At 42.0% G+C, this 27,233-nt stretch overlaps 1 protein-coding gene across 2 annotated transcripts in view; it reads right to left on the reverse strand.

The window, feature by feature from the left end:
* The window catches only part of GRIN2A (glutamate ionotropic receptor NMDA type subunit 2A), a 372,579-nt gene that overhangs the window by 64,880 nt on the left and 280,466 nt on the right, over positions 1–27,233 (reverse strand). For both annotated transcript variants that reach the window (XM_029221232.1, XM_029221233.1), the window contains 5 exons: positions 21,532–21,737; positions 16,425–16,593; positions 16,159–16,312; positions 11,407–11,532; positions 7,313–7,542 (listed from right to left, as the gene is read on the reverse strand). In XM_029221232.1, the coding sequence (XP_029077065.1) occupies positions 7,313–7,542; positions 11,407–11,532; positions 16,159–16,312; positions 16,425–16,593; positions 21,532–21,737 (885 nt within the window). The remainder of the gene's footprint in view (positions 1–7,312; positions 7,543–11,406; positions 11,533–16,158; positions 16,313–16,424; positions 16,594–21,531; positions 21,738–27,233) is intronic.

Raw genomic sequence — 27,233 nt, forward strand, 5'->3', positions numbered from 1 at the left:
TGGTCTATCATTTTTTTTCTTGTGATTCCTTTGTCTAGTTTGGTATCAAGGAAATTCTGGCCTCAGAGAATGAGTTAGGTAGTGTTCCTCCTCTATTTTTCTAAAGAGTTTGAGAAGGATTGGTGTTAATTCTCCTTTAAAACTGTTTGGTAAACTTCACCATTGAAGGGGCTTCCCTGGTGGCGCAGTGGTTGAGAGTCCGCTTGCCGACGCAGGGGACACGGGTTTGTGCCCTGGTCTGGGAAGATCCCACGTGCCGCGGAGCGGCTGGGCCCGTTCTTTTTTTTTTTTGTGGTACGTGGGCCTCTCACCGCTGTGGGCGCCCTCATGGACCCCCCCACCCCCGCCGTGGAGCACAGGCTCCGGACGCAGGCTCAGCGGCCACGTCTCATGGGCCCAGCCGCTCCGCGGCACGTGGGATCTTCCCGTACCGGGGCCCGAACCCGTGTCCCCTGCATCGGCAGGAGGACTCCCAACCACTGTGCCACCAGGGAAGCCCAAATTTTTCTATTCTTTTTTAAAAAAATTTTTATTGGAGTATAGTTGATTTATAAGGTTGTGTTAGTTTCTGGTATACAGCAAAGTGATTCATATATATATATATATGGATATATATAAATAAGAATATATATTTATATTCTTTTCCATTATAGTTTATTAGAAGATATTGAATATAATCCCCTGTGCTACACAATAGGACTTGTTGTTTATCTATTTTATATATAGTAGTTTGTATCTGCTAATCCCAAACTCCTAATTTATCCCTCCCCCAAGATGTGCCACTTTGGCACATGATTTATTTTTAGCTGAAGGCAATTGAGACCCTGTGGGCTCAAGAGGAACTTTCCCTGCTCTGTTAAAGAATTTAAATTGGGGGCCTTGCCCATAATAAGAGTTATTACCAGAAATAACATTTTATGACCTATGACAGGCAAACATTTAATTACTGAACATCTGCTCTTCTCATCATCCTGTAAATTACCCTCCTCCCCTCTGGAGCCCCAGGCCCCTAGCCTATTCCTTAGCTCAGGATGGCACATCTACCTCATTTTACCTTTCTGTCTCTGAACCTCTCATATATGTGGGGTTCCCGTATGTATGAAATTAAGTTAGATTTTCTCCTGTTAACCTGCCTCATGTCAATTTAATTCTTAGACCAGGCAGAACTATCTAGAAGGGTAGAGAAAAGTTTCTTTGCTCCCCATCTGTTCACGCCTTCAGTGTTTGGGGCAACCTAACCAGATTGGGAGTCCAGAGAACTAGGTCTAAGTCCCAGAAATACAGTTAAAATCTAGAGGCAGCACAAGGCAATTGGTTACAAGTGTGAGCTCAGCCTCACAGGTTCCAAAGTCAGGTTCTATCCCTTACAGACCGTGGGGCCTTAGAGAAGCCACCTTACTTCCCACTGCCTCCACTTATTTTCCATCTGCAGAGTGGGAAACACATGAGTACTTCCCTTGTGGGGTCAATGGGAAGATCTAAAACTACAACTTTTGTCAAGTAATTAGAATAGTGCCTGCAACAGAGTAAGCACTCAAAAATAAAACTACTCTTACTCATCATTTCTGCCATCATCGTGGGCAAAAAAAGTAACCTGGGCCTCATTTTTCTATGAAATATGGAATTCTGGAACTAGAAAGTGATGATTATAATGACTAACATGTTTTGAGGATTTGCTGGGGGCCAGCAATGTGCTGAAAACTTTACAAACACTGGCTCATTTAATACTCACAACAACCTTGCCCGGTAGCTAATCTTTGAGGCTCCATTTTACAGATGAAGAAACTGAGGCTCAGAGAGGTTCTATGACCTACTTAAGATTACGCTCCTTGTAAACAGCACCCCAGATTTCAAACCTAAGGTCTGAACTCTATCATTCCTCCGAGACCATTACTAGCGACCTCTCCTCTTTTAGAGGTGAGGACCTTGAGACCCAGAGAGGGAAGGACAACCAGCAAATCTCTGGCAGAACCAGGGCTGGGATCCAGAGGTCTCTCAGATTTCCACATCAGCATGTCTTCCACGGAACTGAGAAGTGCCGGAGGAAGCGTCCAAGTTTACCCAAGAGTCAGGCTAATCAAAAACACTATTCTTCTTTCTAGACACACACTTCTTTTCACTGTTAATTAAACTTTCCAGTTGAAGATTGCTCCCCTTAAATTAAGCATGCTGCTGCCTAATAAGCAGGCATAACTGGATTTGGGGGAAGTGGCCATGCATTGTCCCAATGAGATCCTCCTGCTGGGCACCTTGCGTTGGGAGCATGTGTGTACGTACAAGTGTGTGTTTGTGAACAGAAAATGCTCTTTGCACTCACTCAGGCAAGCAGTGCCTCAACTCACCACCTAAAAGGGGGAGGCACCAGCCCAGTCCTGTTTGCACAGCAGCTGTCTGCTCAGGGGCACAGAGGCAGCAGCACTGCTCATAAATCTAGTCATTGTTGCAGCCGCTCCCAATCTCCCGAGACATCTGATGGCCTATTTGCCTAACTGCCTTCCCCTTCACTCACCATCTGTAGCAGAGGAGACACGCAGCTCTTTTAGATTCCCTTCCTTCCCTGCGTTTGGTTTGCACAGCGATAGAGACAGCGATTCAGCCTCGGTGATGAATTTCCACACCTTTCTGGCCTTGACTGTACCCTCACCCACACTAAATTCAGCCTGGCACCCAGACCTAGGAACCTTTCCTGCTCAACTAAAGGCTGTCAAACTTTTTAAAGCATGACTCACAATACATCTTCCATCTCCACCCTGTAAAGACACACTTTCTTCTTAGGATATATTCTGATGTAATCCATGGTGATCTACTATTTTAATGGTCACAACTCTTAAATTAATTTCATGACTCCCTAAAGAGTCATGACCTACAGTGTGAAAAATAGGGGCAAGGATGACTCATCGCCGGAATCCCAGGGCCTAGCGTGGAGGGCACACTCTGTGTTTCTTAGGGGAATGATTTCTGATGCAACTTTCTCCCAGAGAGTTCCATGTGCAAGCAGGAAGAAACGAATGTGGGCTCCAGTGCAGGAAGGGGTGGTGCAGAGGTCTGCCCCATCAACAAGACCACAGGGCAACGTAATCATGAAGCCCAGTGTCAGCAGAACTCCTCACAGCTTCTCTCCCAAGGTCGCTCTCATGGTTCATATTAGCTGGCTGCACCCGGCCTTGGGCTTTTCATCTGCTACTTTGGAACTGAGACATTTGGGGCATTTGCTTAAACCCTCTGAGCCTCTGTTTCTCCATCTGTAAACTGAAGACTGCTTTTGCAATTAGAGTGTTTAATGGCATCCCCTAATGCTTGATAAACATCACCTCATCACCTGTTGTTACCCAGCATGACTTTAGTCAAATAAAGGATCCAGTTTCCCTCCAATGTAGAGAACAGAAGATCAGAGGATTGTATTCTACACTTTTTTTCCATTTGGTATGTGGACAGGTCTGAGAGTCATTCCAGCGAATAAGTCATAGGAAGTGCATTATGATAGACGGAGTAGGGATACAGGTCTGGGAAGTAAAACTTCTAGGAAAAATGCGGCAGTTAATCAGGACATTTATTTATTTCTCTTATGAACCAAAAAATACACAATTATTAAAAATATCTATCTTCTGTGGACATAAGTAAGGAATGTCTGGTACTAGAGCCCCTGTTTCTAGTAAGGTCTTCTCCCACTTGTGAGCTCCACATGCTTCTGGATGTAGCATCAAACTGCTGTGGTCCTTAAGAGGAAGGAGAGGCTCAGAGGCCTCCATTCAACCAATAAGAATGGTGGACAAGGCTCACCCAGCACAACTCCCCGAGAACACATTTATGGGCTCATCCACAAGGTACATTCCCTGAATTTCCTCTATTGCTGTCACAAAAGGCCAACTCAGTGCAATAATATTTCAGACCCCAGAAGTGAGGAATGGTTCGAATTAGGCAATAGTGATGGTCATGAGGAGGGAGAGGAGGGAGATGGAGAGGGGAGGGGAGAGGTAGTGGAGGGGGTGGGAGGAGGCTTGAGGGAAGAAATACCATTTACAATAGGATTATCTACCATGTGCCAGGCACGGTGTGAGGATTATTCCTAATCCTCATATCAACCTTGCCAGAATGGTATTAAACCCCCTCTATCAGGAAATTAAGCTGTGGGGATACTGACACACTGAAGGCCATACAACTACTATACGGCAAGGTCAGGATTTGAATCCAGATCCATTTGACCCCTATGGTGTTGCTTTTTCCACTACATTAGTCTGCCTCCCAGGGATGGATTTCACCAACCACAGTAACACCCAACATTTTGGAAAGGGTCGCCACCAACATTCCAACTTCTTTAATAATTCCTAGGGGAGCATCTACCCACGAATTCACCTACGTATAATTTAACCCCAAGCTCATCTGAGCACACTGTGGGCTCCAAAGGTGCTTCTTTCACAGCAAGTATGCAAATGGCTTAAAAGTATTATAAACCTGAGCTGTTACATGGGTATTCATGATAAAAAGAAAGAAAGAAAAAAAGAACACTTGTATACAGTATTAAAATAAATTGATTCAATATAGATTTTTATTTTGCAGACTTTCTTGTTATATTTGCCATTAATCTTCTGGGGGCATTTAGCTTATTTACTCTAGGAATTTTGCTGTTTATCTAATTGTATCAAACATTTAATTAAAAGAGCTATCTGCTTGCTGCTAACACTCTGAGCATGGAAACTGAGCTGTATCTCATGAGGATATGGTATCTGTTACTAGATGTTTCCAAATCAGAGAAGGTCAGTCTAATTATTAGTGTTTCTAATTAGTTTTCCCGCAAGCAGTCATGTTATTAGACCCAGAACTAGGTAGCAAGGGATTTTTCCCCCCTTGCTATTGAAAATAGCAACAAAAAGCAAAATACGCTGCCAGCTCCTTTCTTGAAGAATCTTCTCATCCAAAACTTGGGTTCCCACTGCTTCCAACGTATCTCTGGTCACTTATTCTAGGAGCTGTACATTTGCTCCCATGACGTGATGGAATCACATAACAGTCACAGGCAACCGGGCACATTCACATGTGCAGCCTCCTTCCATCCTTACCACAACGATGATTCCCAAATGTTCAGAGAGGAACTAGGAGGCCCAGCAAGGTTACACAACAATAAAGGCATCACACAGCTAGTATGCGGCAGAGAGGAAAAGGAACCCAACTTTCCTGACTCTGAGTGTAGGGCTTTCTCTGCTGCCTCCCAGATGCCATGTGCTTTAGGTGAGCCAAGGAATTGGGTGAGCATGATTTATTAGGGAAGGGCTCCAGGAGAAACCAGGAAGGACATGGGGGAAGAAGGTTAGGGAAGGTGAGGAAGCCAACCAAGGGTGTGATTATGAGCAAAGTCTCAGCCTCAGCCTGATCCTGCAGGGAGCTCTGGAGAGTAAACTGCACCTCTGAGTTTGCCTAGAAGCAACAGAACAGCTGGGCTTTTGTACTCTCACCCTGGTTAGCCATTGGTTACAGGCAACTGCAAGATTTGGGGGACATAAAAATATCCAGGCATTTACCATTTCAGTGCCCCAAGGTAATCATCCTCTGAAGGTCCCTGGTATGAACCTTTGTCAGCAAAGGTGAGGCTGGGCACACAGAACTGAGAAAGGGATCCGAGGCCCCAGGCAGGGTGCCCACAGCATCCAACACACAGTGCATTTCCCGTTCAATCAACAAGTGTGCACTGAGCATCTACTAAGTGTCAGATAACCCTGACATCCCCTTCCCCCAAGTCAATTTTAATCTCATCAGTTTTACAGCACTTATTCCTGCCTGGAATTTTCTTCTCCATTGCGTTTACTTGTGTGTCGTTTATTTCTTCCTACTGGAATTTAAGTTTCATGGGAGCACAAGCTCAGGCTGCCAAGTTCACCATGGTGACCAGGAAGACTCTCCCAAGGGGTGATAGTTTCCCTAAAACCTGAAAGTCAAGGAGAAGCCGGCCATGAGAATAGAGGGGGAAGAACATTCCAGGCAGAGGACATGGCAAGTGCAAGGGCACTGTGGTGGAAATACACTTGGAGTGTCTAAGGAACGGAGAGAGGGCCTCAGCAAGCAAGAGGGAGGGGACATGGGGGGATGGGCCAGATAATACAGGGCTTTGTCGCCATGAGGCAGAGAGTGGCATTTACTCAAGTGGCATTTCCAAGGAGGAGCCATCAGAGAGGCCAACTGCTCATAAGGTTGGTGGCGCTTTTGTGATAGTGACTCACTCCAATCCCTCACCTTCTCTCTGATGACAGGCCTCTCTGTACCTCTTTCAACCACCGTGTAAGTCACAGATAAGCTGTTAAGTCTTTTCATGGGCTGATTTTCTATTCAGCAGTCTGTTGATGAATGCTGAAAGGATATATGTAGACTCATGCCAATAAGACATGATACTGAGATTTTATAAAGAGACAAATTATCCCCACATCCAAGACAGAAAATCTTTGCAGTGCTGCAGTCCCCACGCTGCTGAGCTTAGCAAGTCAGGGTTTGTTTCCTGAAACTAAAATTTCAATAGGAAGATATACCCAGTTTACCTCTTCCTCCCTGTAGGTTTCTGAATAGCTACTCACGCCCTGCGAACTTCGTTACATGGCAGTGGAGAATGGAGAGCGCAGGTGTTAACACTCCCATCTCCCTGATGTGGGAAGCACAGCCCCAGGAGGGAGGATTGAAGGTGAGTCTGAGTAAAAGGAACCGGTGGGAAATGAAAAACCTCCCTGCTCCTTTTGCGTCCCTTGAAGAAATTTCAGGTGAGTCAGGAGTGCTGGTGATGGGGCTGATTGGCTACATAGTAAAAAGGAGCTGTCAGTTTTGTCTCTGGGTAGGGCTTACAGAGGACTTCTGTTTTCAAGTCAGAGAATCCAAGGCATGGAGCACGTAAGAGACTCATACAAAGTCACAAAACTAGGAGGTACCTACAGCCGAGAGCATCTCACTTCACCCCTAGTTTCTCCTGATCCAAGGCTAATGGATCTCCCTCAACATCATACTCTCCTTGGCAAGATGAGCTCTAGCCTAAGCTGTAACATGAGTCACAGACCTCAGGAGGCATCAACACAGTCATGTAAGTGTGAGAAACGACCACCGGGGGAAACTACGTTTCCAAATTAGATCTAGGCACTTTAAGACTTAGGAGCTAAGCTTAAGCTTCCGTTCCTGAAACTTTTAGAAATATGCCCATTTGAGTTAAGAGGAAAAAAAAAATCCTCTGGCTTTGTGCTTTAGAGTTGATGGGTCTGGATGAGAGTCTGATTTACTTCCTCTGAGGGGAGAACGTTTAAGATCAACCCCTCAGGCAGAGATGAAAGCAAAGTGACCTTACCTTTTTGTCACTGAGGCCAGTCACTTGGTCCACAAACTCCTCCTGGATCATGAAAGCAGCCAGATTAGCCGTGTAGCTGGCCAGGAATATGACGGCAAAGAAGGCCCACACGGACACCATGATCTTGCTGGTGGTCCCTTTAGGATTCTGGACGGGCACGGAGTTGTTAAACACCAGGCCCCAAAGAAGCCATATAGCTTTTCCAATCGTAAAAGAAGGCCCATGGGGTGCTGCAAATGACAGGAAGGACATTCTCAGTGCCTCCTCAAAATGCACATTGGTGAGTGTTTGATACTATGCAGTGGCTCCAGCAACACTGAAGGCTGCCAGAAGACGGACTTATATCATAGTGTGTCCCATCACTGCCCCAGAACCACAACCACAATGAGTCCTTTTTTCTTTAAAAATTAGCATTCTTCCCACATTTCTATATATTTGGCTTTTTGCCACATTTCTAAAAAGACAAAGAAAGAAAGAAAGGAAGAGAGAGAGAGGGAGGGAAGGAGGGAGGAAGAAAGAAAGAAAGAGGAAGAAAGAAAGAAAGAAAGAGAGAAAAAAGAAAGAAGGAAGGAGAGAGAGAAAAAGATAGAAAGAAAGAAAGAAAGAAAGGAAGAAAGAAAGAAAAAGAAAGAAAGAAAGAAAAAGGGAAAAAAGAAGGAAGGAAGGAAGGGAGGGAGGGAGGGAGGAAGGAAGAAAATGGTTATGCAAAACATGGGTTTGAATTAGAAGTAGTGTTATGACCTGTTTTAAATGTGGATTTGATTTCCATTTGGGGAAGCAGAGCCTTACAAAAACATGTGCACGGGGGCTGCTTCAGTATTCGTCAGATGTGCTTTCGTATAAGAACCATGCAATTCAGAGGGACTGGTGCTTGATATTCTAATCTGATTGTTCCTAGCCATGGCTCCTGTTCAAACTCAGATGTAAGATATGCACAATGTAGGAATTAAACCAAACTAAAACACTCTCCAAATGGAGACATTAAGGAACAGAACAATAGAGCTTAATTCTTCTAACACTTCACAGATGGAAGACATTTGGTTGCAGGGTCATGGAAAATGAACTCTGATATCACAGCACTTTTTCTCCCTCAGCGTATTCTTAAAATGCTTTTTTTTTTTTAAGATTCTTAAGTGTTCCTTGCAACAGACTTAACTAAAGAGGCAGAATAATATGCCAAAATTTATTGGGCTGGGGAATATGCAGGCTGTAAAACACACGTTAGAGCTTTCAAGTCTGTTTTTGTGCAAGGGGAAAAAAATCAATTTATGCCCTCATTTCATGGGAAAAAGGGTCTTCCTTTAACAGAAGGTTTTTATGTCATTTAAGTAAATGAAGATATGAAAAAATGATCTACTTAGACTTCAGTTGGCGATGCACACAGAGTGGGCAATAAATAAAGTGGCAGCAGTGAATCCAGATTGATGGAAGTTACGAAGTTCTGGGCAGAGAGCCTAGTTGGGAAGCAGGCTTTCCGCACATGGGAGGCCAAATTCAGGCTATCGCAATACTTACAATATCCATATACAACACATTAGAGAGAAGGCAACTAATTCTATTATTCTCAGTTTCAAGCTCTCCTCTTTTTCTTTGCCTAATTTTATGAACTTCTGGGCTTGTTCCCAAGAGGCTGACAATTCTTAGTAAAAAGTAGAGTCAATCCAGTAAACTTCATGAACTACTTAATTTTATTAGGGATGCGTGTTGATCAGAAGTGATAGCTATTTGGGAATCAGAAATGGGCAGTTGCAGGGAGCTGTCCAAGACGTTTGGGAATTCCTGATTCATGAAGACTATTACTGGGTCATATAATTTTCCCCATAAAGGACAATGAGATGTAACAGAAAGCTATTTTGTGCAAGGAAATAAGTAGCTGTCATTTCCTGAGGGTTTCTACATGCGGATGAGTAGAAAACAAAAAGCCTCCAGGTGATGGAAGGAGTTTGCATGCTAGGTTCCTTCCTGCACAATCGTGTGTGCTTCAGCCAAAGGAGAAATTATTGCACATGGTGGCCTTTGGATAGCTTTTTATCTTCCAAGATACATTTCAAATGTATCCACTTCTTTCCATCTCCATTCTCTCCATCCAAGTCCAAAGCACTGCAGTTCTTTCTCTTGGAAAACTGTACCACCTTCCTAACTGGTCTCCCTCCTTCCACTGCTGCCACCCCTCCCATAGATAGATAGATAGAAGGTGACCTTTCCACACCGTACAGGTTTGTATACTGCCTCTTCCCTGCCATTGTATTTTGAAGAAAATCTGAAATGCTTACCACAGTCAACAGCCTATCCCTCTGACTTCATCTTGTACCACTGTCTACCTCACTTACTCATAACTTTTCTGTTTCTTGAGCATATCAAGATTGATCCCACGGCAAGGCCTTTGTATCTGCTGTTCCCTCTGCATGGAATGCTTTTCCCTCAGTTTTTAAAAATAGGACTGAATCCTTCTCATCTTTCAGGTCTCAACTCAAGCGTCATCTCTTCCTAAAGCCCTTCCCTGCTTGACCATCATACTTAAGAAGCACCCATATCCCATCACTTCACTTTGGTTTTTCTCCCTTCTTCTTGAGATTTATTACAATCTGTGATTATTCACTTATATGTTTACGTGTTGTCTCCACAACTAAATTCGCTGTTGCCCAAGGATGAGGAAATCTCCATCCCATTTACCACGTTAAACCCCTGCTCCTGTACCAGGTACTCCGGAAATATTCATCAAATAAACGCACGAATTCACAAACAACACAAGCTCTGATTTTGCAAACGTAAATATCTACTCTCCTGCAGTATGATCACCCACAGAACATTGCCTCAGGACCCACTCTGTTGGAAAGCTTCTTACTAGCTAATTACATTACCCATTTAGTGAAATGCTGGCAACTCTCCCACTTAAACACAACATGATTACTTGTGGCATTTTAACCACGTTTGGTTGACGGCAGGTGGTTTATGTGGTAACCACCGCTCTTCAGTGGTTAAGAAGAAGCGGGAGGATTTCAGTAAAACTAAGTTCCCAATAGATTCCTGTGACCTGCTGGCTCTTTCCAATACTGAATCTTCCAAGCAAAAAGAACATATGGCAAATTAGAGTGCCTTGTTTTTGAATAACTGTACCTTGAAGATCTGCTGTCTTCCATCATCTAAAGTCATTTTTCAGGAAAGAGGTTTCGTCCTGGCACCCTTCTGATACCATCTACTTAGAATGTGTTGTGCACTGAGAAAAATTCACTCAAAATTGTGTAATGTGTTTATGTATATGGTTCGCGTGGGAGCCTCTTAAAAAGTTATGGCCGGGCTTCCCTGGTGGCGCAGTGGTTGAGAGTCCGCCTGCTGATGCAGGGGACGAGGGTTCGTGCCCCGGTCCGGGAGGATCCCACATGCCGCGGAGCAGCTGGGCCTGTGAGCCATGGCCGCTGAGCCTGTGCGTCCGGAGCCTGTGCTCCGCAACGGGAGAGGCCACAGCAGTGAGAGGCCCGCATACCGCAAAAAAAAAAAAAAAAAAAAAAAGTTATGACCAATGAATGCATCCCAATTGAATTTTCTACTTACTGATTGCCACTCTATCAAGTACAATGCACTAAGGTCAGGCACTGTCAAGAGGAAAATGTAAGTGTTTGGGGAAAGTCACCATTTTATCATATATTTATATATTTACCATCAAACGAATGTGAGCATGATTTGGTAGTTTGGAGAATGTTCTTAGCCTAGATTCTATAAAACCATTTTCTTTGCATAGACTGAAGTTGAGACTCACTAGTAGTTTTATCATTTGTTTTGATGCACATTTTAACAACTGCCAGAAAACTTTCTCAAATATGCTTTCTCAGCAAATATCAGTAGCTTTTCACTTAACTACTGACTCCACATTACAGCGAGAATTAGAATGTCTCATTTTTAAGTTTTATCCTTCTTTTCAGTAGAAGGGAATAACCCATACTTGTATGGCACTGCAAGTAATATCAATGACCCAGCGTGATTTGTACAATGGTACAGCAAGGCAATATAGGATGATGTGTTCTAAATCTGAACTCTTCATTGAAAGTAAGTTACAGAGCATTGACTTTGAATCATGCTTATGAAGCTAGTCTCACCTTTCCCTTTGGCTAAGTTTCTGTTGTATCCAACAGGACTGAAGTATTCAAATACGAAAACAGCTATGGCGGATACAATGAGCAGCATCACAAACATCATCACCCAGACGGAGGCGCTGAATGGTTCTGCAGGTAAACAGGCCGGAGGGATGGAAACATGGTCAGTGAGCGCCTCCTCACAACCAGGGCTAGCAGGAAGCCTAGAGGGCCATTTGCAGACTCACTGAGAAACCCACTCTGATGTGAATCTGATCATTCAAAAGAAGCTAGTCATTATTTATTCATACATTTAAATCATTCTCTACTCTACAAAATATTTGAGGTGTTTTATAAGAATGCACATCATAGGATAAAAACAGAAAAGCATGTGACATTTTACAAATCAGGTCAAGGATAATAAAAACAAAATAAATGATAAGACCAAGGGAGAAAGTTAAAATGCAAACCAAGAGGCTACAGGGTCCTCTGTAATTATAGAATCATCCAGGGGACCAAAGCTAAACAGAAACAAGACTAGATTCAAATAGTCAAACATAAGGCACCTGCGAATCAGCATGAGTTTTATTTTCATTTTCATCTTGACATGCTGGAGGGAGAACGTGCAGGAATTCTAGAAGTAAAGGGAGAATTATAACCTGGTAGAAAAGGATCGTAAAATCGTGGGATTGACAGGAATATTGGAATGTCATAGTCTGCCCCCAATACTACCACTCTCTCCATTTCACCTACTGCTTCGGACAGATGGGATCTCTACAATTTAAAAATCTTGTCGAGGTTGGTAATGGTTAAACGCAATTGACAAGTCATTTGAGGATATTACATTCACACGAGAATTCAATGAAAATGTATCGTTTAAAGATAGAGGCAAGGAAGCAGTAGATGGATAGATGGTTATTTCCCCTAAAAATAGTTTTCATCAGTTCATTTTCATGTGGGTGTCTCAGAAGGGCAGGCCAAGACACAGGTTCTAAATCTTAGATCACTTTAGAAAGGTAAGAGATACTACGTAAAACAAATTAACATTTTTATTCAAACTGATTGAGGACATGAAAGTGAGCTGAAAGGAGCTATTTTATCCATGTATGACAAAGATTTGCTAGAAAATCAACAGAGACTAAAATTTTTTAAATGAACATAGCTCCACCTGATTGCATCACTGGGAAGAAGCTGCCCTTGGACACCAGTGAACTTATAATCCTTTTCATCACGAGCAAACATTTTCTAAGAATAAAATATAAGAAGCCCAATAATACCTCTCGAATAGTACACATTTTATTATTTTTAAATTGTTTTTTTTTCTGATGAAGCTATTAATAATAATAAAGAACTAGGCTGACAGCAGGCCACCTTTTTATTAAAGTCTGTGACTACCTAACACAGCTAGAGTTCATCACAAATTCCAATGTAATGAGCTTAATATATAATAAGAAACTAATATGTCCGAAGCTTTAATGATACTGGATAATTTTAAAACCTGAAGGAATACTTTGTAATGCAGTTTTGATAGTGCAAATACTTTAAGAAGCAACAAGTACCAAGACAACTTACTTGACTTAAATAAGCCAAGATGAGCTCAAAGAAACCAATGAGACTAAAACTGAAATTTATCTTAGTTAAATTTAACTTGAGTGCAAACAATATCGTGTCCCTGAAATCAGCAGTTTGGTAGTAAGGTGTATCCAGGAGAAAGAAATGAATAATTAGGAGATTAAAAATTACTTAATATTCAAAAATAGAGATGCTAAAGTAATTCTCCAGGCTGGATGTGCTGATGGCATAGTGTGTCTCAGCAGAGGAGGATCCCTGTAATGAGTAAAGGAGCATTATATACATGTAAAGTATTTGGTGCGTGCTTTGCACACTGCATACATGTAATAAATTAAATGGAATAGCTGCTGGGTTCCCTGGTTAAAGCCAGAATTGGTGGTGGTGGTGTGCTGTCCAGGGTCCTGAAAAAGGCGTTCTAGTTTAAAACACGCACACTTATTAATCTGATAACTCCTTTTCTCTGCAGGTTATGATGACATTATTAAAAATATTAGGGGGAATCCTTACTGAATTCTTGTACTCACATGTCAGAATCTGTAAGCCTTCAGTGGACTTCACTGGGCACTTGATGTGTCCTAGTCACTAACTGGTCAGAAAATCAGATGGAAACTGATCAAGAAACTGATCCCAGATGTTTTCTCACTTCGAAGTGACAACATCTGTCCCTTGACTTGTGAGGATGGCAGAGCGATTCTGCTGTAGTATTCTGGTTTTAGTAAGTTAGGTACCTATGAGTGCCATGAAGGATGGCTATTCCCAGACACCACACACACACACACACACACACACACACACACACACACACCCCACAACAAAGAAAGTCATTAGAACAATGATGAGCTACTGTCTGTAGTGTCTAAGATGTGATCCAGAAGTATTTTTAGATAGCTCTGGATTACATCCTCTACTGGACAGATTCAACATCTGTCTGTGAAGGAACTTTAATCTAGAAGAGACCCCAGCTCAGCATTTCTTTGGATCAAAGACTCCAACCTACTTGGAAAGTCTTAAGAATTAACTGAATATTGCCAGAGACATCATCTCTGTCCTTGAAGAGTCGCTGGTTACATTTTGATACAAAAGCTCAGAGGCATTACCTGCAAGTGTTTCCGATGTGAGTTAATGGATTTTGCAGAGGAGAGAGAAGAGGAAATAATGAAGAGCAATGCAATCAGATTTTGAATGTTTGGCTCTTCCAGATGACTGAGCCAGTGAATGGAAAAATGTAGCTTAGCATGGTTCATTATGACTTTCAAAACCTGCAGATAATGACCGTAAATAAGGGGGTGCACAGTCAATCGAATAGGGATGTAATTTAGTGACTAGGAGAAGTATTAAGCCTTCTGTGTAAAAACAGCTTTAAAAATAGCTTCCTCTGGCTACAATTTATTTTATTCTTAAAGATACAGTAGGAAGAGTAGGGGGAAAAGAGGTTTAGCTAAATTTAGCAAAAATACTTGACTTTTATGGAAATGTTCTACTAACACAGATAAGATAAAAATCTAGGGAAACTGGGTTGAGGCCAGATTCAGTATCAGTGACTCATATTTATGAGACAAGTCAATGGAAATATTTTTCCTCTTTGATTGAACTGGACGAAAAGTTCTCTCTAGCTCACTAAGAAGATAAGTGGACAACTTTCTCTTTCCATTTCTTCCACGAACTCCCTTCCTCCAACCTCTAGGACCAAAGATCTCTGTTAAGGGTTCCAATAGGGAATGGGGAAAAAGACGATTAGGAGTGACTATGGGTGAGAGTATATCCAATAATTATTAACATTCTGCTTGTGTTGTCAATATCAGTAAGCAGTGCTTTTCATGATCCAGTGAGGCTCCCTTATCAAGATATGGGCATCATTATCCATATCAGACACAGGCACAGAAGGAACATAGCGAGGTGTGTATTTGTCAAGGTCCACATTACTCCAACAAAGGTTACAAAAATTGAAGCGAGTGCAAAATCAAACCCAGTGAGTGGTAAGGATTTCAACAGCTTAAATGGATTATTGAAAATGAAAACAGTAAATCCATATGTCTCTGTGAGTAAGGCAGTATCCAAAATCCTGTTAGTCAACATTTCACTCATGAGAATGAAGCATAGAATGCTTCACTGGATGCTACCACATATAAATGAAGGCAGGGGAAGAGTAAGGCTGTGGGCTTGGAGCTGGCATCCACAAATGGGCCCTAGTCTGCAGTTTTAGTTCTCTAATAAACAAAGTTTTTTTGTCTTTGGAAAAATGTAAGAAATTCAGTTGACCCTAATCTAACTGTTTTCACACTCTCCTGCAGTTTCCTTCTAGGGGTCAATGTTTGTCTTAACCTTCCCAATTTGGGACAAACCCACTGACATGGGAATGCCAAGGGGAAGTTAATCTGAATCCCATGATCTTCAAGACAGTCACTATCAAAAACTATTTATGATGACAAAACACTCAACACAATGATTTCCTTTAAAGAAAAAATTAAAAATGCTTGGCTATATTCCATGCAGTTTCAGCTACACCAGCCAAGCTACCTAATGCATAGCTGCTAAAGAAAACCAGATGATAGAAAAAAAACAGAACTACCTTGCTTTAAAAAATAAAAACCTTTTGTGTAAAAACATAAATCTAGGAAACAGTTAAAAGGAGAGTAAGAAGAATTTCTTCTCTTATAAACCATTCAGCTTAAAGGATAGTCACATTTAAAATATGATTCCATTAATTTTAAAACAGTGTATCCTCTTCAGACTGCTTCTGTTTTGTTTATCAGAGTACTGGTATAAATCATTGCACAGTCATCATTATTTTTACTCTTACATCCAGTAAATAAATGACTGTCATTCTAGTGAGGGATGGAGGATGGGTATGTGGCTGCTAAATAAAACTTTATGAGCTGATTTAAATTAACTGTGGACAGACAGGTTTATTTTTTAAATGCTTTCAAGGCTCTAAGCAATATATCTACTAATCTATATTCTGCACTATCAAGGACGGTATCTGAATATGTGATTGTATTTTTAGCAGCTATTTCCAAGTTAAAGATAAATGAAAGATGTTAACTGGGGGAAAATTTGGGTAATTCAATGCAACATGCTTTCAATATGCTGACGTGGTTACCTAGAACTGAACTAGGTCCTATCTGGTCCTGTCTTTTGAGCAAACAAGACAAAATACCTATAATTCCTCATAGGAAAGCAATAGTGACTGTGAAGTTCACATACCTAGAAAAGCAGAAGGTGATACAGTGCCATTGCTTCTTGAAACCATGACACTGATTCCCGTCTCCACAAAGGGCACAGAGAAGTCCACCACTTCAGAACGTTCCTCATTGATGGTGAGTGAGCCAACTGCCATGACTGCCCGTTGATAAACCACCTGGACACAAGGCAAAAAAAAGAACCGTCCCTTTACTTATCCTTCCCACCATCTCTGAGGACCTTGGGCCCTAAGTCTGAATGAGGGCCCTTGGGATGAAAAGATAACTTACCTCACCAATCATTCCATTCCACACATTGTTAACTTTCTTGCCATGCTTCCCATTAGTCACCAGGTAAAGGTCATAGGTAAACTTCACTGTTCTCGAAAGCTTCTTTAGGATATCGATGCAGAACCCCTTGCAGCATTTTTTAACATTCATGCCCTCATTGGTTGAATTGCTGTAGAGAAAATCCCAAGACGGTAGAGTGTTAGTACTGGAAAATGTGTTCAGTCATTACCTACACTCTTCTACTATTCTTCACATGGGAAATAGAGGCCCAAAATGAGGAAGCGGCTTTTACAAGGATGTTCAGTGAGTTTATGACAGCAAAAGTAGAAAGTGTTCTTAATTATGACAATAATCATGACAACAGGTAACATTTCTTGAGTAATTACTATTTGCTATGCACTGTGATAAATGCTTTCTACTAATTGTTGGATTAATCTTCACAACATTTTTCTTAATTAGGTAGTATTCAGATCCCCATTATACAGATGAGAGTTACTACGTCTTATTTTTTTAAAGCTTATAACACATACAACCTCTTTAGATCAGAGTTTAGTCATCTAATCTAAACTGAATTATAAAAACTTACTGGAAAATGGAGGAGAGGAAGATGTGAAATTCTCAGAGCAAGGAGAGTTTTGCTTTATCCTTTCACTGAAAATACAGGTTGGCAACCAAAGGGAAGAAGAAAGGATGCCTTACTTACTTAGGAAAGATACTCTCCTTGCTGAGGAAAACTAAGAATTATCAGCTAAGAATCAGGAGACCTGGGGTCTACTCTGTGCCTGAGTCTGTGGACTTAATGTCTCTTGATCGAGTCATCTCGCAAATGAAGGCTCATTCATAACATTTTCCCTCCGTACCTATGTGGAGGAAGTGTAAGAGGTGACACTATCAAATAGCAATGTCCTTGGTCAGGAAAAAGCCCTATTAAAACACAGAGGGCATTGCTGCCGTAAAACCTATCACAATCTACCAAGGTTACATTTGTTGCTTTGTGTCAGCCACTCTTCTTTATTTACTTGACAAAGTCATACTCAAAGGACACTCAGAAAAACCAGAAATGCTTTTAAAAGGGAAGGAAACAGGGGTCTTCCCAAGTGATAACAAAAACTATTTAAATCACTGCTACAGGAAGATCAAGACCTCTCTGGGCATTGCACTTGGTTCCACCTTGCCCTGGGGCATCCATTAGTACCATGGTCAGATGCTGAGTCACATATTTCATAGGATATGTGCTGCCTCAACATTCCATTGTTGACACATCTACATACTGAATTGTTATCTAAGCACTAAAATGATGTTTATCTAACATCATTTGGTCTGTGTTTCCACATCTGGAAACACAGACCATATTGGGAACTTTTGTTGGTTGTTAACACAAACGTGTGCGTGTGTGTGTGTGTGTGTGTGGAGGAGGGGGTATGACAACTACCCAGACATCTGAGAAATGGTGCCCATGTAATCTCTCTGCTCTCCACCATCACCCAAAAGAAAGGGAGACTCATAAAAACAAATATGGGGAAAGGGATCCAATAAGTCATCAATTCTCTGGCTGTATAATTTCCCAGTGTGGCCAGTGGATGTGCCTTGCGAGTCAGACAGAGCTGCTTTCAAATCCTGGGTCTGCCCTTGACAAGCATGGAAACTCGGACGGGTCTCTTCATTCACAGACCTCAGTTTACTTATTGGTGCATTGAGAAGGCTGATACTTACCTTGCAGGATAGTTGGAAATATTAAATAAGGTATCTAAAGCACCTCTCACACAGGTGCTTAAAAATATATTTCCTCTCTTTTCACCAATGATTTGACAGTTTAGGGGATTAACTGGCAGTATAGCCATTTATCCTTACAGATCAAAACACGTAAGTTTTCCTCAATTTTCTCTTAACACTCAACTAACAGGTAAGAAGAAAAGTCTGATTTCTCAGACCATTTCCTACTACCTGATTTTTTAGAAGAATGATGTGTGCCCTCAAGACCCCACCATTTGCCAGAAGTGAGAGACAAAGGGTTTTCCCTGAAAGAATATCACCAAGAAAACAAACACAATCACGTTGTCCAACAGGAATCCTTTTTGGAACCAATCAGCCTGCCTCAAAGATGTTACCTTTAGGAAATGCAGTTGATCTAAACTGTGTTAATGTTGGGATGACTGGATCCTAGTAATTTTCTATTGCTTTCAGGTAAATCAAAGACTTTAATTTCACCAGAAGCACAGTACGATTCTCATGTCACCAAGTGGGAAAAGGAAAATTGCAAGCCACCCCCTCCCACAGGAACCCAAATTGTGAATCTGAACTTGTTAATCTGTTTCTATTCTTCAGTTGAAAAGTCAATTCTTTTAAAGACAGTAATTTATTTGGAGGTTCATTTCCTCCAGACCAGTGTGACTCAGGACTTGGTGATCTATTGTTTTCAGCTCCAAGTCTTCTGATTTTAAAGACTTTAATCTCCAATGACTGAGTGTGAAGCATAAGATGCCCTACTTGATTGGCCCTGTTGAATCAGAGAAGATATTGTTATCATAAAGGAGGTGCCCCAGTGGGGTTATACTCTTTGCTTTGTGCCAGCCACTCTGCTTTCTTAATCCGACCAAGTTCTGCTCAAAGAACACCCACCCAAGTCAAAACCTTCTTTGACAACTTTTCCACATTACCCCTTCTGTCATTCCCCCAGTTCATCACTTCCAAGTACTGCACTAGGCTTCCTTCTGTTTCCCAAACTCGCCAATCTCTTTCCTCCCTCAGGGCCTTTGCACCTGCTCCTCTAGCTGGGTGGCTCTTCCCCAGTTCTTCACATGTTTGGCTCCTTCTCCTCCTTTACATGTCACCTTAAATCTTACCTGTGTGAGCTGCAGGAGCCCCACATACCTCAAGTGACTCCCTTATCACACCACCTTATTCAGATCCTTCACAGGGTTTATCCTAATGTGGAGCTGCCCTGTTCCCTTATTGGTTGAGTAGTTTTTTAACCGTGTGCACCCCTTGACTGCAAGATCCTTCCCGGTTCATTGACGCATCCCCCATGCCCAGCACTGTGACTGACACAGAAACTATGTTTCATGCGTATTTATTTACTGACTAATCTATTCAGAATTTCAACCCCAAAGAGGCTGAAGACTCCAAAAGAAGCCGATGATTATTTACTGGATAATCCATAAGAATTTCAACTCCCAAAATGCTGCTTATTGATAAAAAAATTTCTCCAAACCAAAATGCACCTTCATAATACACTTAGCAATCATATTCTTAAAAAATTATCTTTGGGCTTCCCTGGTGGTGCAGTGGTTGAGAGTCCGCCTGCCGATGCAGGGGACACGGCTTTGTGCCCCGGTCCGGGTAGATCCCACATGCCGCGGAGCGGCTGGGCCCGTGAGCCATGGCCGCTGAGCCTGCACGTCCGGAGCCTGTGCTCCGCAACGGGAGAGGCCACAACAGTGAGAGGCCTGCGTACCGGAAAAAAAAAAATTATCTTTATCCAAAGCACTGAGCCATGGGGATTTGCATCTTGTATAATAAGAACTTAGGTTGGAATTTGGAATGTGGGAGGAAAAGTATCCATTCACCCTCCGTTCAAGTTTCATCAACATTGGGGTGTCATATTCTATGCTTGTCACTGAAGACACAAATATTAATAAGCCACATTCCCTATATTTAGGCAGATAATACTCTGGGGGAAATACAGACAAACTGTAAGCCATAAAAACAAGTGAGACAGTTTAGAGAGTGCTAGAGAGTGCTATGACTAGAGTGCTATGACTAGAGTGCTAGAGAGTGCTAGCTAGAGAGTGCTATGGACTGAATGTTTATGTTCCCCTCAAATTCATATGTTGAAACCCTAATCCCCAATGTGATGGTATTTGGAGAGGTAATTAGGTCACGAGGGTGGAACCCTCCTAAATGGAAGTAGTGCCCTTATAAGAAGGAGCAGGACAGCTTGCTTCCTCTCCCTCTGCTCTCTACCAGGTGAGGAGAAGACAGCCGTCTGCAAACCAGAGGGTCTCCACCAGACACCAGATCTGCCAGCACCTTGATCGTGGACTTCCCAGCCTCCAGAACTGTGAGGAATAAATGTCTGTTGTTTAAGCCACCCACTCGTGGTAATTTGTTATAGCAGCCTGAACTGATTAAGACATAGAGACATAGCCAGGGTACTGTGGAAGTAGGGAGAACTAACCTAGCTTGTGGAGGGAGTGCTTAAGACTTAAAGGGCAAGCAAAAATTGTCCAGGTGAAAGGAGGCAATCAGAAAATACTCAGAAAAAAAAAAAAAAAGATTTCCATCTAGCGGTAGGCTTTTTCCTTTTGTGAATCCTCCACAAGGGTGGTATTTGTGTTTATGTTTGCATTACACAGACGAAATTCAGGGCCTTGGACTTGGCCATGAAGCTTTATGTATCTCCAAAGGGTTTATAGATTAGGGAGAACCCTTCACCAGGGGATCTGATAAAAAATGTCAGTTCCTCTTCAATCGTAATAAAAGAGGAAATGACTTAGATGCAATGCTGGTTTGTTGCTGGTGACCTAGGAGATCCCCAGGAGATCAGCTCCACCTTAAGCACATTAGAAAGTCACTTGTAAGGTGGATGTTGACCCCAAAATGGAGAGAAGCTTTGAAAATTCTGAAAAGTTTGGATCTGGGAAATAGAAGAGAGGTGGAAGGAAGTGGTAGATATGGTTTGGGGGAGGGAGCAACCAGAAAAATACAAAAGAAATAATTATTCTAGGAAATATTGAAGGGGAGGGTTGACTTACCATACTGGTTAAGAATATGGTGGTGGAGTCAGATGGACAAGTGTTTGAGTCCTGCCTCTTCCATCTACTAGCTAAGTGGCTTTGAACGTGCTTCTTAATCTTCTCATAACTCAGTTTTTATCATGTTTTAAATGGGCAAAACCATGCACCTCGTATTGCCGTTGTTGGAATCGAATGCAAACCACCTGGTGTAGTTCCAGGTCTTTTAAAAAATCTATTTTTATACCCACCTATTATAATAGAGTATATTTTATATTACATTCTATTATTATTGTAGAGATACCACTGTTATCAGTGATACAGGCTATTGTAAAGGATTGGGCACATTCAACCGACAGCATCCCTGGACTCACTTGATTCTGATGAACTTCCGACATGGCACAGTGTTCCTCACACACGTCTCAGTCAGCGGGTCTATGTCTTCCACGATGACAAAGGGGGCCTCCTCCAGTGTGACGATACTCAGATGGTTGTCGTCTGGCTCACAGTCCGAAAAAGACTTGTACCTGGGCCACACGGCATGCCTCAGGCTCAGGGTCTGGTTCTCCCATTTGCCCACCTGGTATAAAGAGAAAGACACACCTGTGCTTTCCGGCACCACTGGCTTCCAGAAAGGTGAGTCCTCCCCCGTAAGAGGTATGGGAGAAGAACCCCATCATCTTCAGGGCTTTTCTGCTACCTACCTCAACGTACACTTCTGTTTATATGCTAAGAAAGATGAGGACAAAGGGAAAGCAGAATACTGGGCCGCTCCCATGCCCTGGACTCTCCCCAGACTAATAAATACGGGGGTGGTGACAAAGCACTGATGCCGTTGGAGATCCCCAAGTGATTGTGATGTTCTGCCAGAGCTCAGGCCCACTAATGTCATGAAAAGAGCAAGGACTTTTAGAATCAGAGGTCTAGGCTTGAATCCCCAGATCTGCCACTTACTAGCTGTACAACCCCAGGCAGGCTTTTAATCACTATGAACATCTGTTTTCTCATCTGTAAATAGACACAATTCCACCTACTTTATAAGGATGTCGTGGGAATTAAATAAGGCAATTCGAGAAAAGCATATAGGGCAGTGCTCAGCACATAGTAAGGACTCCAAACTCTCCCTTTTAAGTATAGAAGAGAGTCAGTGAGAGGGAGAGAGATTTTTAAAGTGCTAAGAAAAAGAAAAAGAGGAAAGGGGAGAGGAAGATGAAGTCCAAGGGCAAAAAAGAGGGAGGATTGGCAGGAGAAACAAGGGGGTAGAGCAGGTGAGCAGACGAGAAGCCTCCCTTCAAGCTCAGATACGGTTCTATTTAAGTTGAAATTAAGGTGAATTTTTCTTAATCCAGCACAGAGTGGAGACTTTTACTGCTTACTGTACATCAAGACCTGTCAAAGCAGAATCGATTGTGTTCCCTCTGAGCAGCTGTCGGCATCTTGGTGAAATCAAATTGAAGGCTGTATGTTTTGAACCTTAATTTTATTTGACAGCTTCTTGGCACTCTCGCACACACACTGGGAGAAAGCTGCCCCCAGCACTGCACTTTGTGCTTCCTCCTCCCGTTCCCAAGTGCAACTGCTCGACACCACAGAGCAGCGCTTTATTTGTAACACAAACCTCAAGGAAAATACCTCGTCTGAAGAGCTAAGTGCCAAGTCCAGCCTTGTCTGTGTTCATATGACCCACTCACCTCTCCTCCTGTAATGTGTCACCAGAAATGAATCTCAGGCCCTTGAAGAGAATTCAGACCCGCTGGACACCAGGAGAGGTGATAGGTGGCGGGAGAGAAGGCAATCAGTGCTCTGGAAGATGACATCATCATTTGGACTGGAAAATGTTTGCTGCTTGTAGAGAAACACGCCGTGTGGCCAATTACAAAACTGTCCAGCTTCACTGATACCTTCCTTTTTAAGTTAGGAAGGGCAGTAGAGTAATTTGGTCAAGCAAACACGTTCATCTCCTCAGGCTGTGATGTAACATAGGCTGGAGAGAATGTGGAGCCCATCAAATTCTTAATTCATTCAACATAGATTTACTGAACACCAGCTATGTGCGTGCTGACACCAGCCCGGGAACAATGAGGGATAAAACAGAACGATTCCTGCCTTGTTGGAACCATCAGTCGGCTGCCGGACAAAGACCAAGCCAATAATAATAAACATGCAAATAGATAAAGAGATATCCAAGCTCTTCCTTTTGGAACATGTTATACCCATCTCTTTCTTTTTCATCTCCCTTAGAAAACTCAAACATAGCCTTCAAAAGAGCCTGGGCAGTTCAGTGGGTAAGACAATGGCTTTTGGAGTCACACAGAACTAAGTGCTAATCCTGGCTTCATCCATTAGCTGAGCAGCCTTGGGAAAGCTGCTTAACCTCTCTGAGCTTTGCTTTCTCTATCTGTAAAATGTGGATTGCTACAGGATATGCTTTCAGAACTGTAGTGAGATTTGAATGAGCCAAAAATGTCCTTGAAGCATTGAGCACGGAACTTAACATGTAACATACGTGGCAGCTGCTATTATTTTATTATTGTAGGCAGCATTTAAGATACAGCTCAAATATCACCTAATCTGTAAAAGCATTCCTGTCTTCCCTGGTAATAGAGAACTCTGCTCCCATCTCCACCACAGCATTTGATGTTATACTTAAAACAATGTCACTTTTGGGCATGTCTGTGTAGTCGGGAAATGTGCCAACATTACCACTTAGTTTAATCCTACAAATTCCGCGTGGTAAGGATTATTATTCCAGCGTCACAGTTCAGCAAACTGAAGCACAGAGAGATTATGTAAACTGCCCAAACTTGCACAGCTAGTAAGTGGTGGATCCAGAGCTATACCATGGAACTATGTGAATCCAAAGGTGCTTTCCCACTAGTGTTTCTATTAACTGATCTGCAGTAATCATGTTATTGCTCCAAGACCCTTTCTTCCTTGCGGAGACAGCTCCTAAAGTCCCAAGGTAACGTAAATAGAGGCAAAGCCCGTTTAGCCAGCAGAATCTTTGGTGATGTCACTGACCATGTCACATACCCTACACCATGGGAGGCAGGCAAAGGTTCCAGCCCAAGGCTGACTCATGGAGAGAGAGGCTGCAAAGGTTTATGAGTTCCCAGAGTGCAATAACTTCCTAAATCTCCTCTAAGTTCCTCTCTCCCTTCCCAACACATCTAAGTAAGCACCCATGGGTCAGCCAAGGAGGGTGGAAGCAAGTGGTGGGTGGGAAAACTTGATTAGGAGCTGAAGCTGCTGTGTAAACATTACCCTAGATCCTGAGAGCTCTTACCTCCTTCTCTGACAGGCTCCTGTTCCAAACGCCAAAAATCTCAACTCCAGGGTTTTATATACCAGATAGGGGAGAAACAGACATCTTTCGCTTTCCCCTCCTATGTTCCTATTTACAAAGGACTACATAACTGAGTCTGGAGTCTGTAGACAGGCTTAATAGAGATTCGTTTACTCCATAAATATTTACTGAGTGGCTACTAGGTGCCAAGCACTGCGCTAGGCACTAAGGGTACTGTAGTGCAAGCAGCACAATTTTTACTTGCAAGGAATTTTTATGCTAATTGGAAAGACAAACATGAGTCAAATAACCACATAAAAATATACATCGTACAAACTGGGAGGAAGAAATAAAATATGGGTCTAAGGCTGGAAAAAGGGGGAAAGAAATCACATAAGTCTTTCCCAAGAGGTGGCACTTAAGCTGAGACTGGAAATCCAAGATGAGTGGATGAGGGGGTAGAGGGAGCAGAGGCAGGAAGAGCCCTCCAGGCTGGCAGGGGCCAGATGATGCAAAGCCTTGCAGGTCCAGTAAAGGAGTTGAGATTTGCCGTAAGAGTTAATCTAGTCTGTTATCCAGAATGGAAAAAGAAATGAAGAAATCATCATGAACATGGGTCCATATATAACTTTCCCAAAAGTGGAAGCTTCTTGCCCCCTCCATTCTTTTTTTTTTATGGAAAAATTTTAACTCATACAAAAGTAAAATACTAGAATGTATCTCCATCTTCCCATTATCTAGCTTCATTAATGACTAACTCACGGTCAATCTTGCTTCATTTATACTCCCAACCACTCCTCCCATATTATATTGAAGGAAATCTCAGACATCATAACATTTCATTCACAAATCCTTGATTTGATTTAAATACCTAATTTTCATTTGCTTAACAATATTATACCTCAACAACCTATGTGTCTGTGTATATGTTTCACTCATTAGATTGTGATTCCTCAGTCTAGCAGGGATATATATATATATAATATTATATATATTAATATATATGCATATTAGTTGGTTTCTATGTCCACAGCTTCTAACTCAGGGCCTGGCACAGCTGGATAGGTGTTGATGGAATGAATGAACACACCACACTTAGCAGAGTCTGTAACATTCGATGACAGTGGTTTGTGTCTGCTAATCCCAAACTCCTAATTTACCCCTCCCTCTCTTTCCCTTTGGGTAACCATAAATTTCTTTTCTATGTCTGTGAGTCTATTTCTGTCTTGTAACTAAGTCACTTGTATCATTTTTTTTAGATTCCACATATAAGTGACATCATATGACATCTGTCTTTCTCTGTCTGACTTGACTTCATTTAGTACGATAACCTCTAGGTCCAGAGATTATTAGGCACTATTCTTAGCACTATTTTCATTCTTATAAACACCCTATACACAAGAAGAAGGTATGGACAGATGATTTTTATCTCTATCATGAATTTTGGACTTGAAAACAGTCCCAAATTCCCCCAACTGGGCTGTGTGGGAGAAGAAAAAAAAATCTTTATCTTCAAAATAAACTGGATTTTGGTGATAAACCTTTAAATGTTTTCAGCAAATGAACTGAAGTTTTGAGGACAAAGAAAAATAATTGACCTCTAATGGAGAAAAGTGATTTTGTTAAAAGAAGTGGAGAAAGGGGAAATTAACTTTGTCATGATTTTTTAATCTGTTCTTACTAATAAAATTTAAATGCTGTGCTTTTAGAAAGCTAATTCCCTCTTCAGCTCCTGGGAAGTGTTTTGTGACAGAGCAGTGATTACTTATCAAAACGTTCAGCCAATATTTTCTCAGAGGAAAAGATAATTTCATCTCCAGAAACTGTCATAAGTTAATATTCATCCCTTAAGGTCTGGTTAAATCCATAGCGATGTCACAGAGGCTGCAAGAGGCTGGAAGAAATGAGGTTAATAGATGTTTGTGACTCTCCTTTCAAAGAGGTATGAGTGCTTGATTGTATTTGATCTATTCATGAAATGCTTACAAGAGACAGTTAAAATCACCTCACAACTGCTCTCTCCCAAGCCACTCCCTAAAAACGTATATCTAAACACCAAAATCATAGATCTACCTCTACTCAAATCCTTCCATGACTCATACTGCCCACAAAACCAGTCAGACTCCTCTTACATTAATGGACTCTAGAGTATAGGTCCCATCAACCTCAATACACTGTCCTCTCTCTCTTTCTATCACTTTGTTGATTTCTCTTTTGCACACCCTATACACACCCTCACACTAAAACATATACATCTACACCTTCAAACACACATACGCTTACACCTACACATACTCACACATGTATGTACATATATATGTATGTGCATATGTGTATACAGTTAGCCCTTGAGCAACGTGGGGTTTAGGAGCACTGACCCTTCGTGCAGTCAAAAATTTGTGTATAAGATATAGTTGGTCCTCCATAACCATGGTTCCTCCATATCTGCGGATTCAACCCACTGGGGATCACGTAGTACTGCAGTATTTACTACTGAAAAAAATCCATATATAAGTGGATTCAAACCCGTACACATGCACACACATATATATATCATATATTTATATATCTATACATAAACACACAGCTACACTCATACCTACCTGAATTCACAATACACACATATATACACTCACCTCCACACACGTACACATACACACATGCCTAACACAAACCTACACTCACACCTCTACACACATGTACAACACTAAGCCACAATGATGCACACACTTTTCACTCTCACCACACACACCCTGAATGACACCCATTTCCCCGCCTTTGCCTGCACTA

This window comes from Monodon monoceros, unplaced genomic scaffold, assembly GCF_005190385.1.
Source record: "Monodon monoceros isolate NGI ecotype Baffin Bay Population unplaced genomic scaffold, NGI_Narwhal_1 Super_Scaffold_13, whole genome shotgun sequence".
Taxonomy (NCBI): Eukaryota; Metazoa; Chordata; class Mammalia; order Artiodactyla; family Monodontidae; genus Monodon; species Monodon monoceros.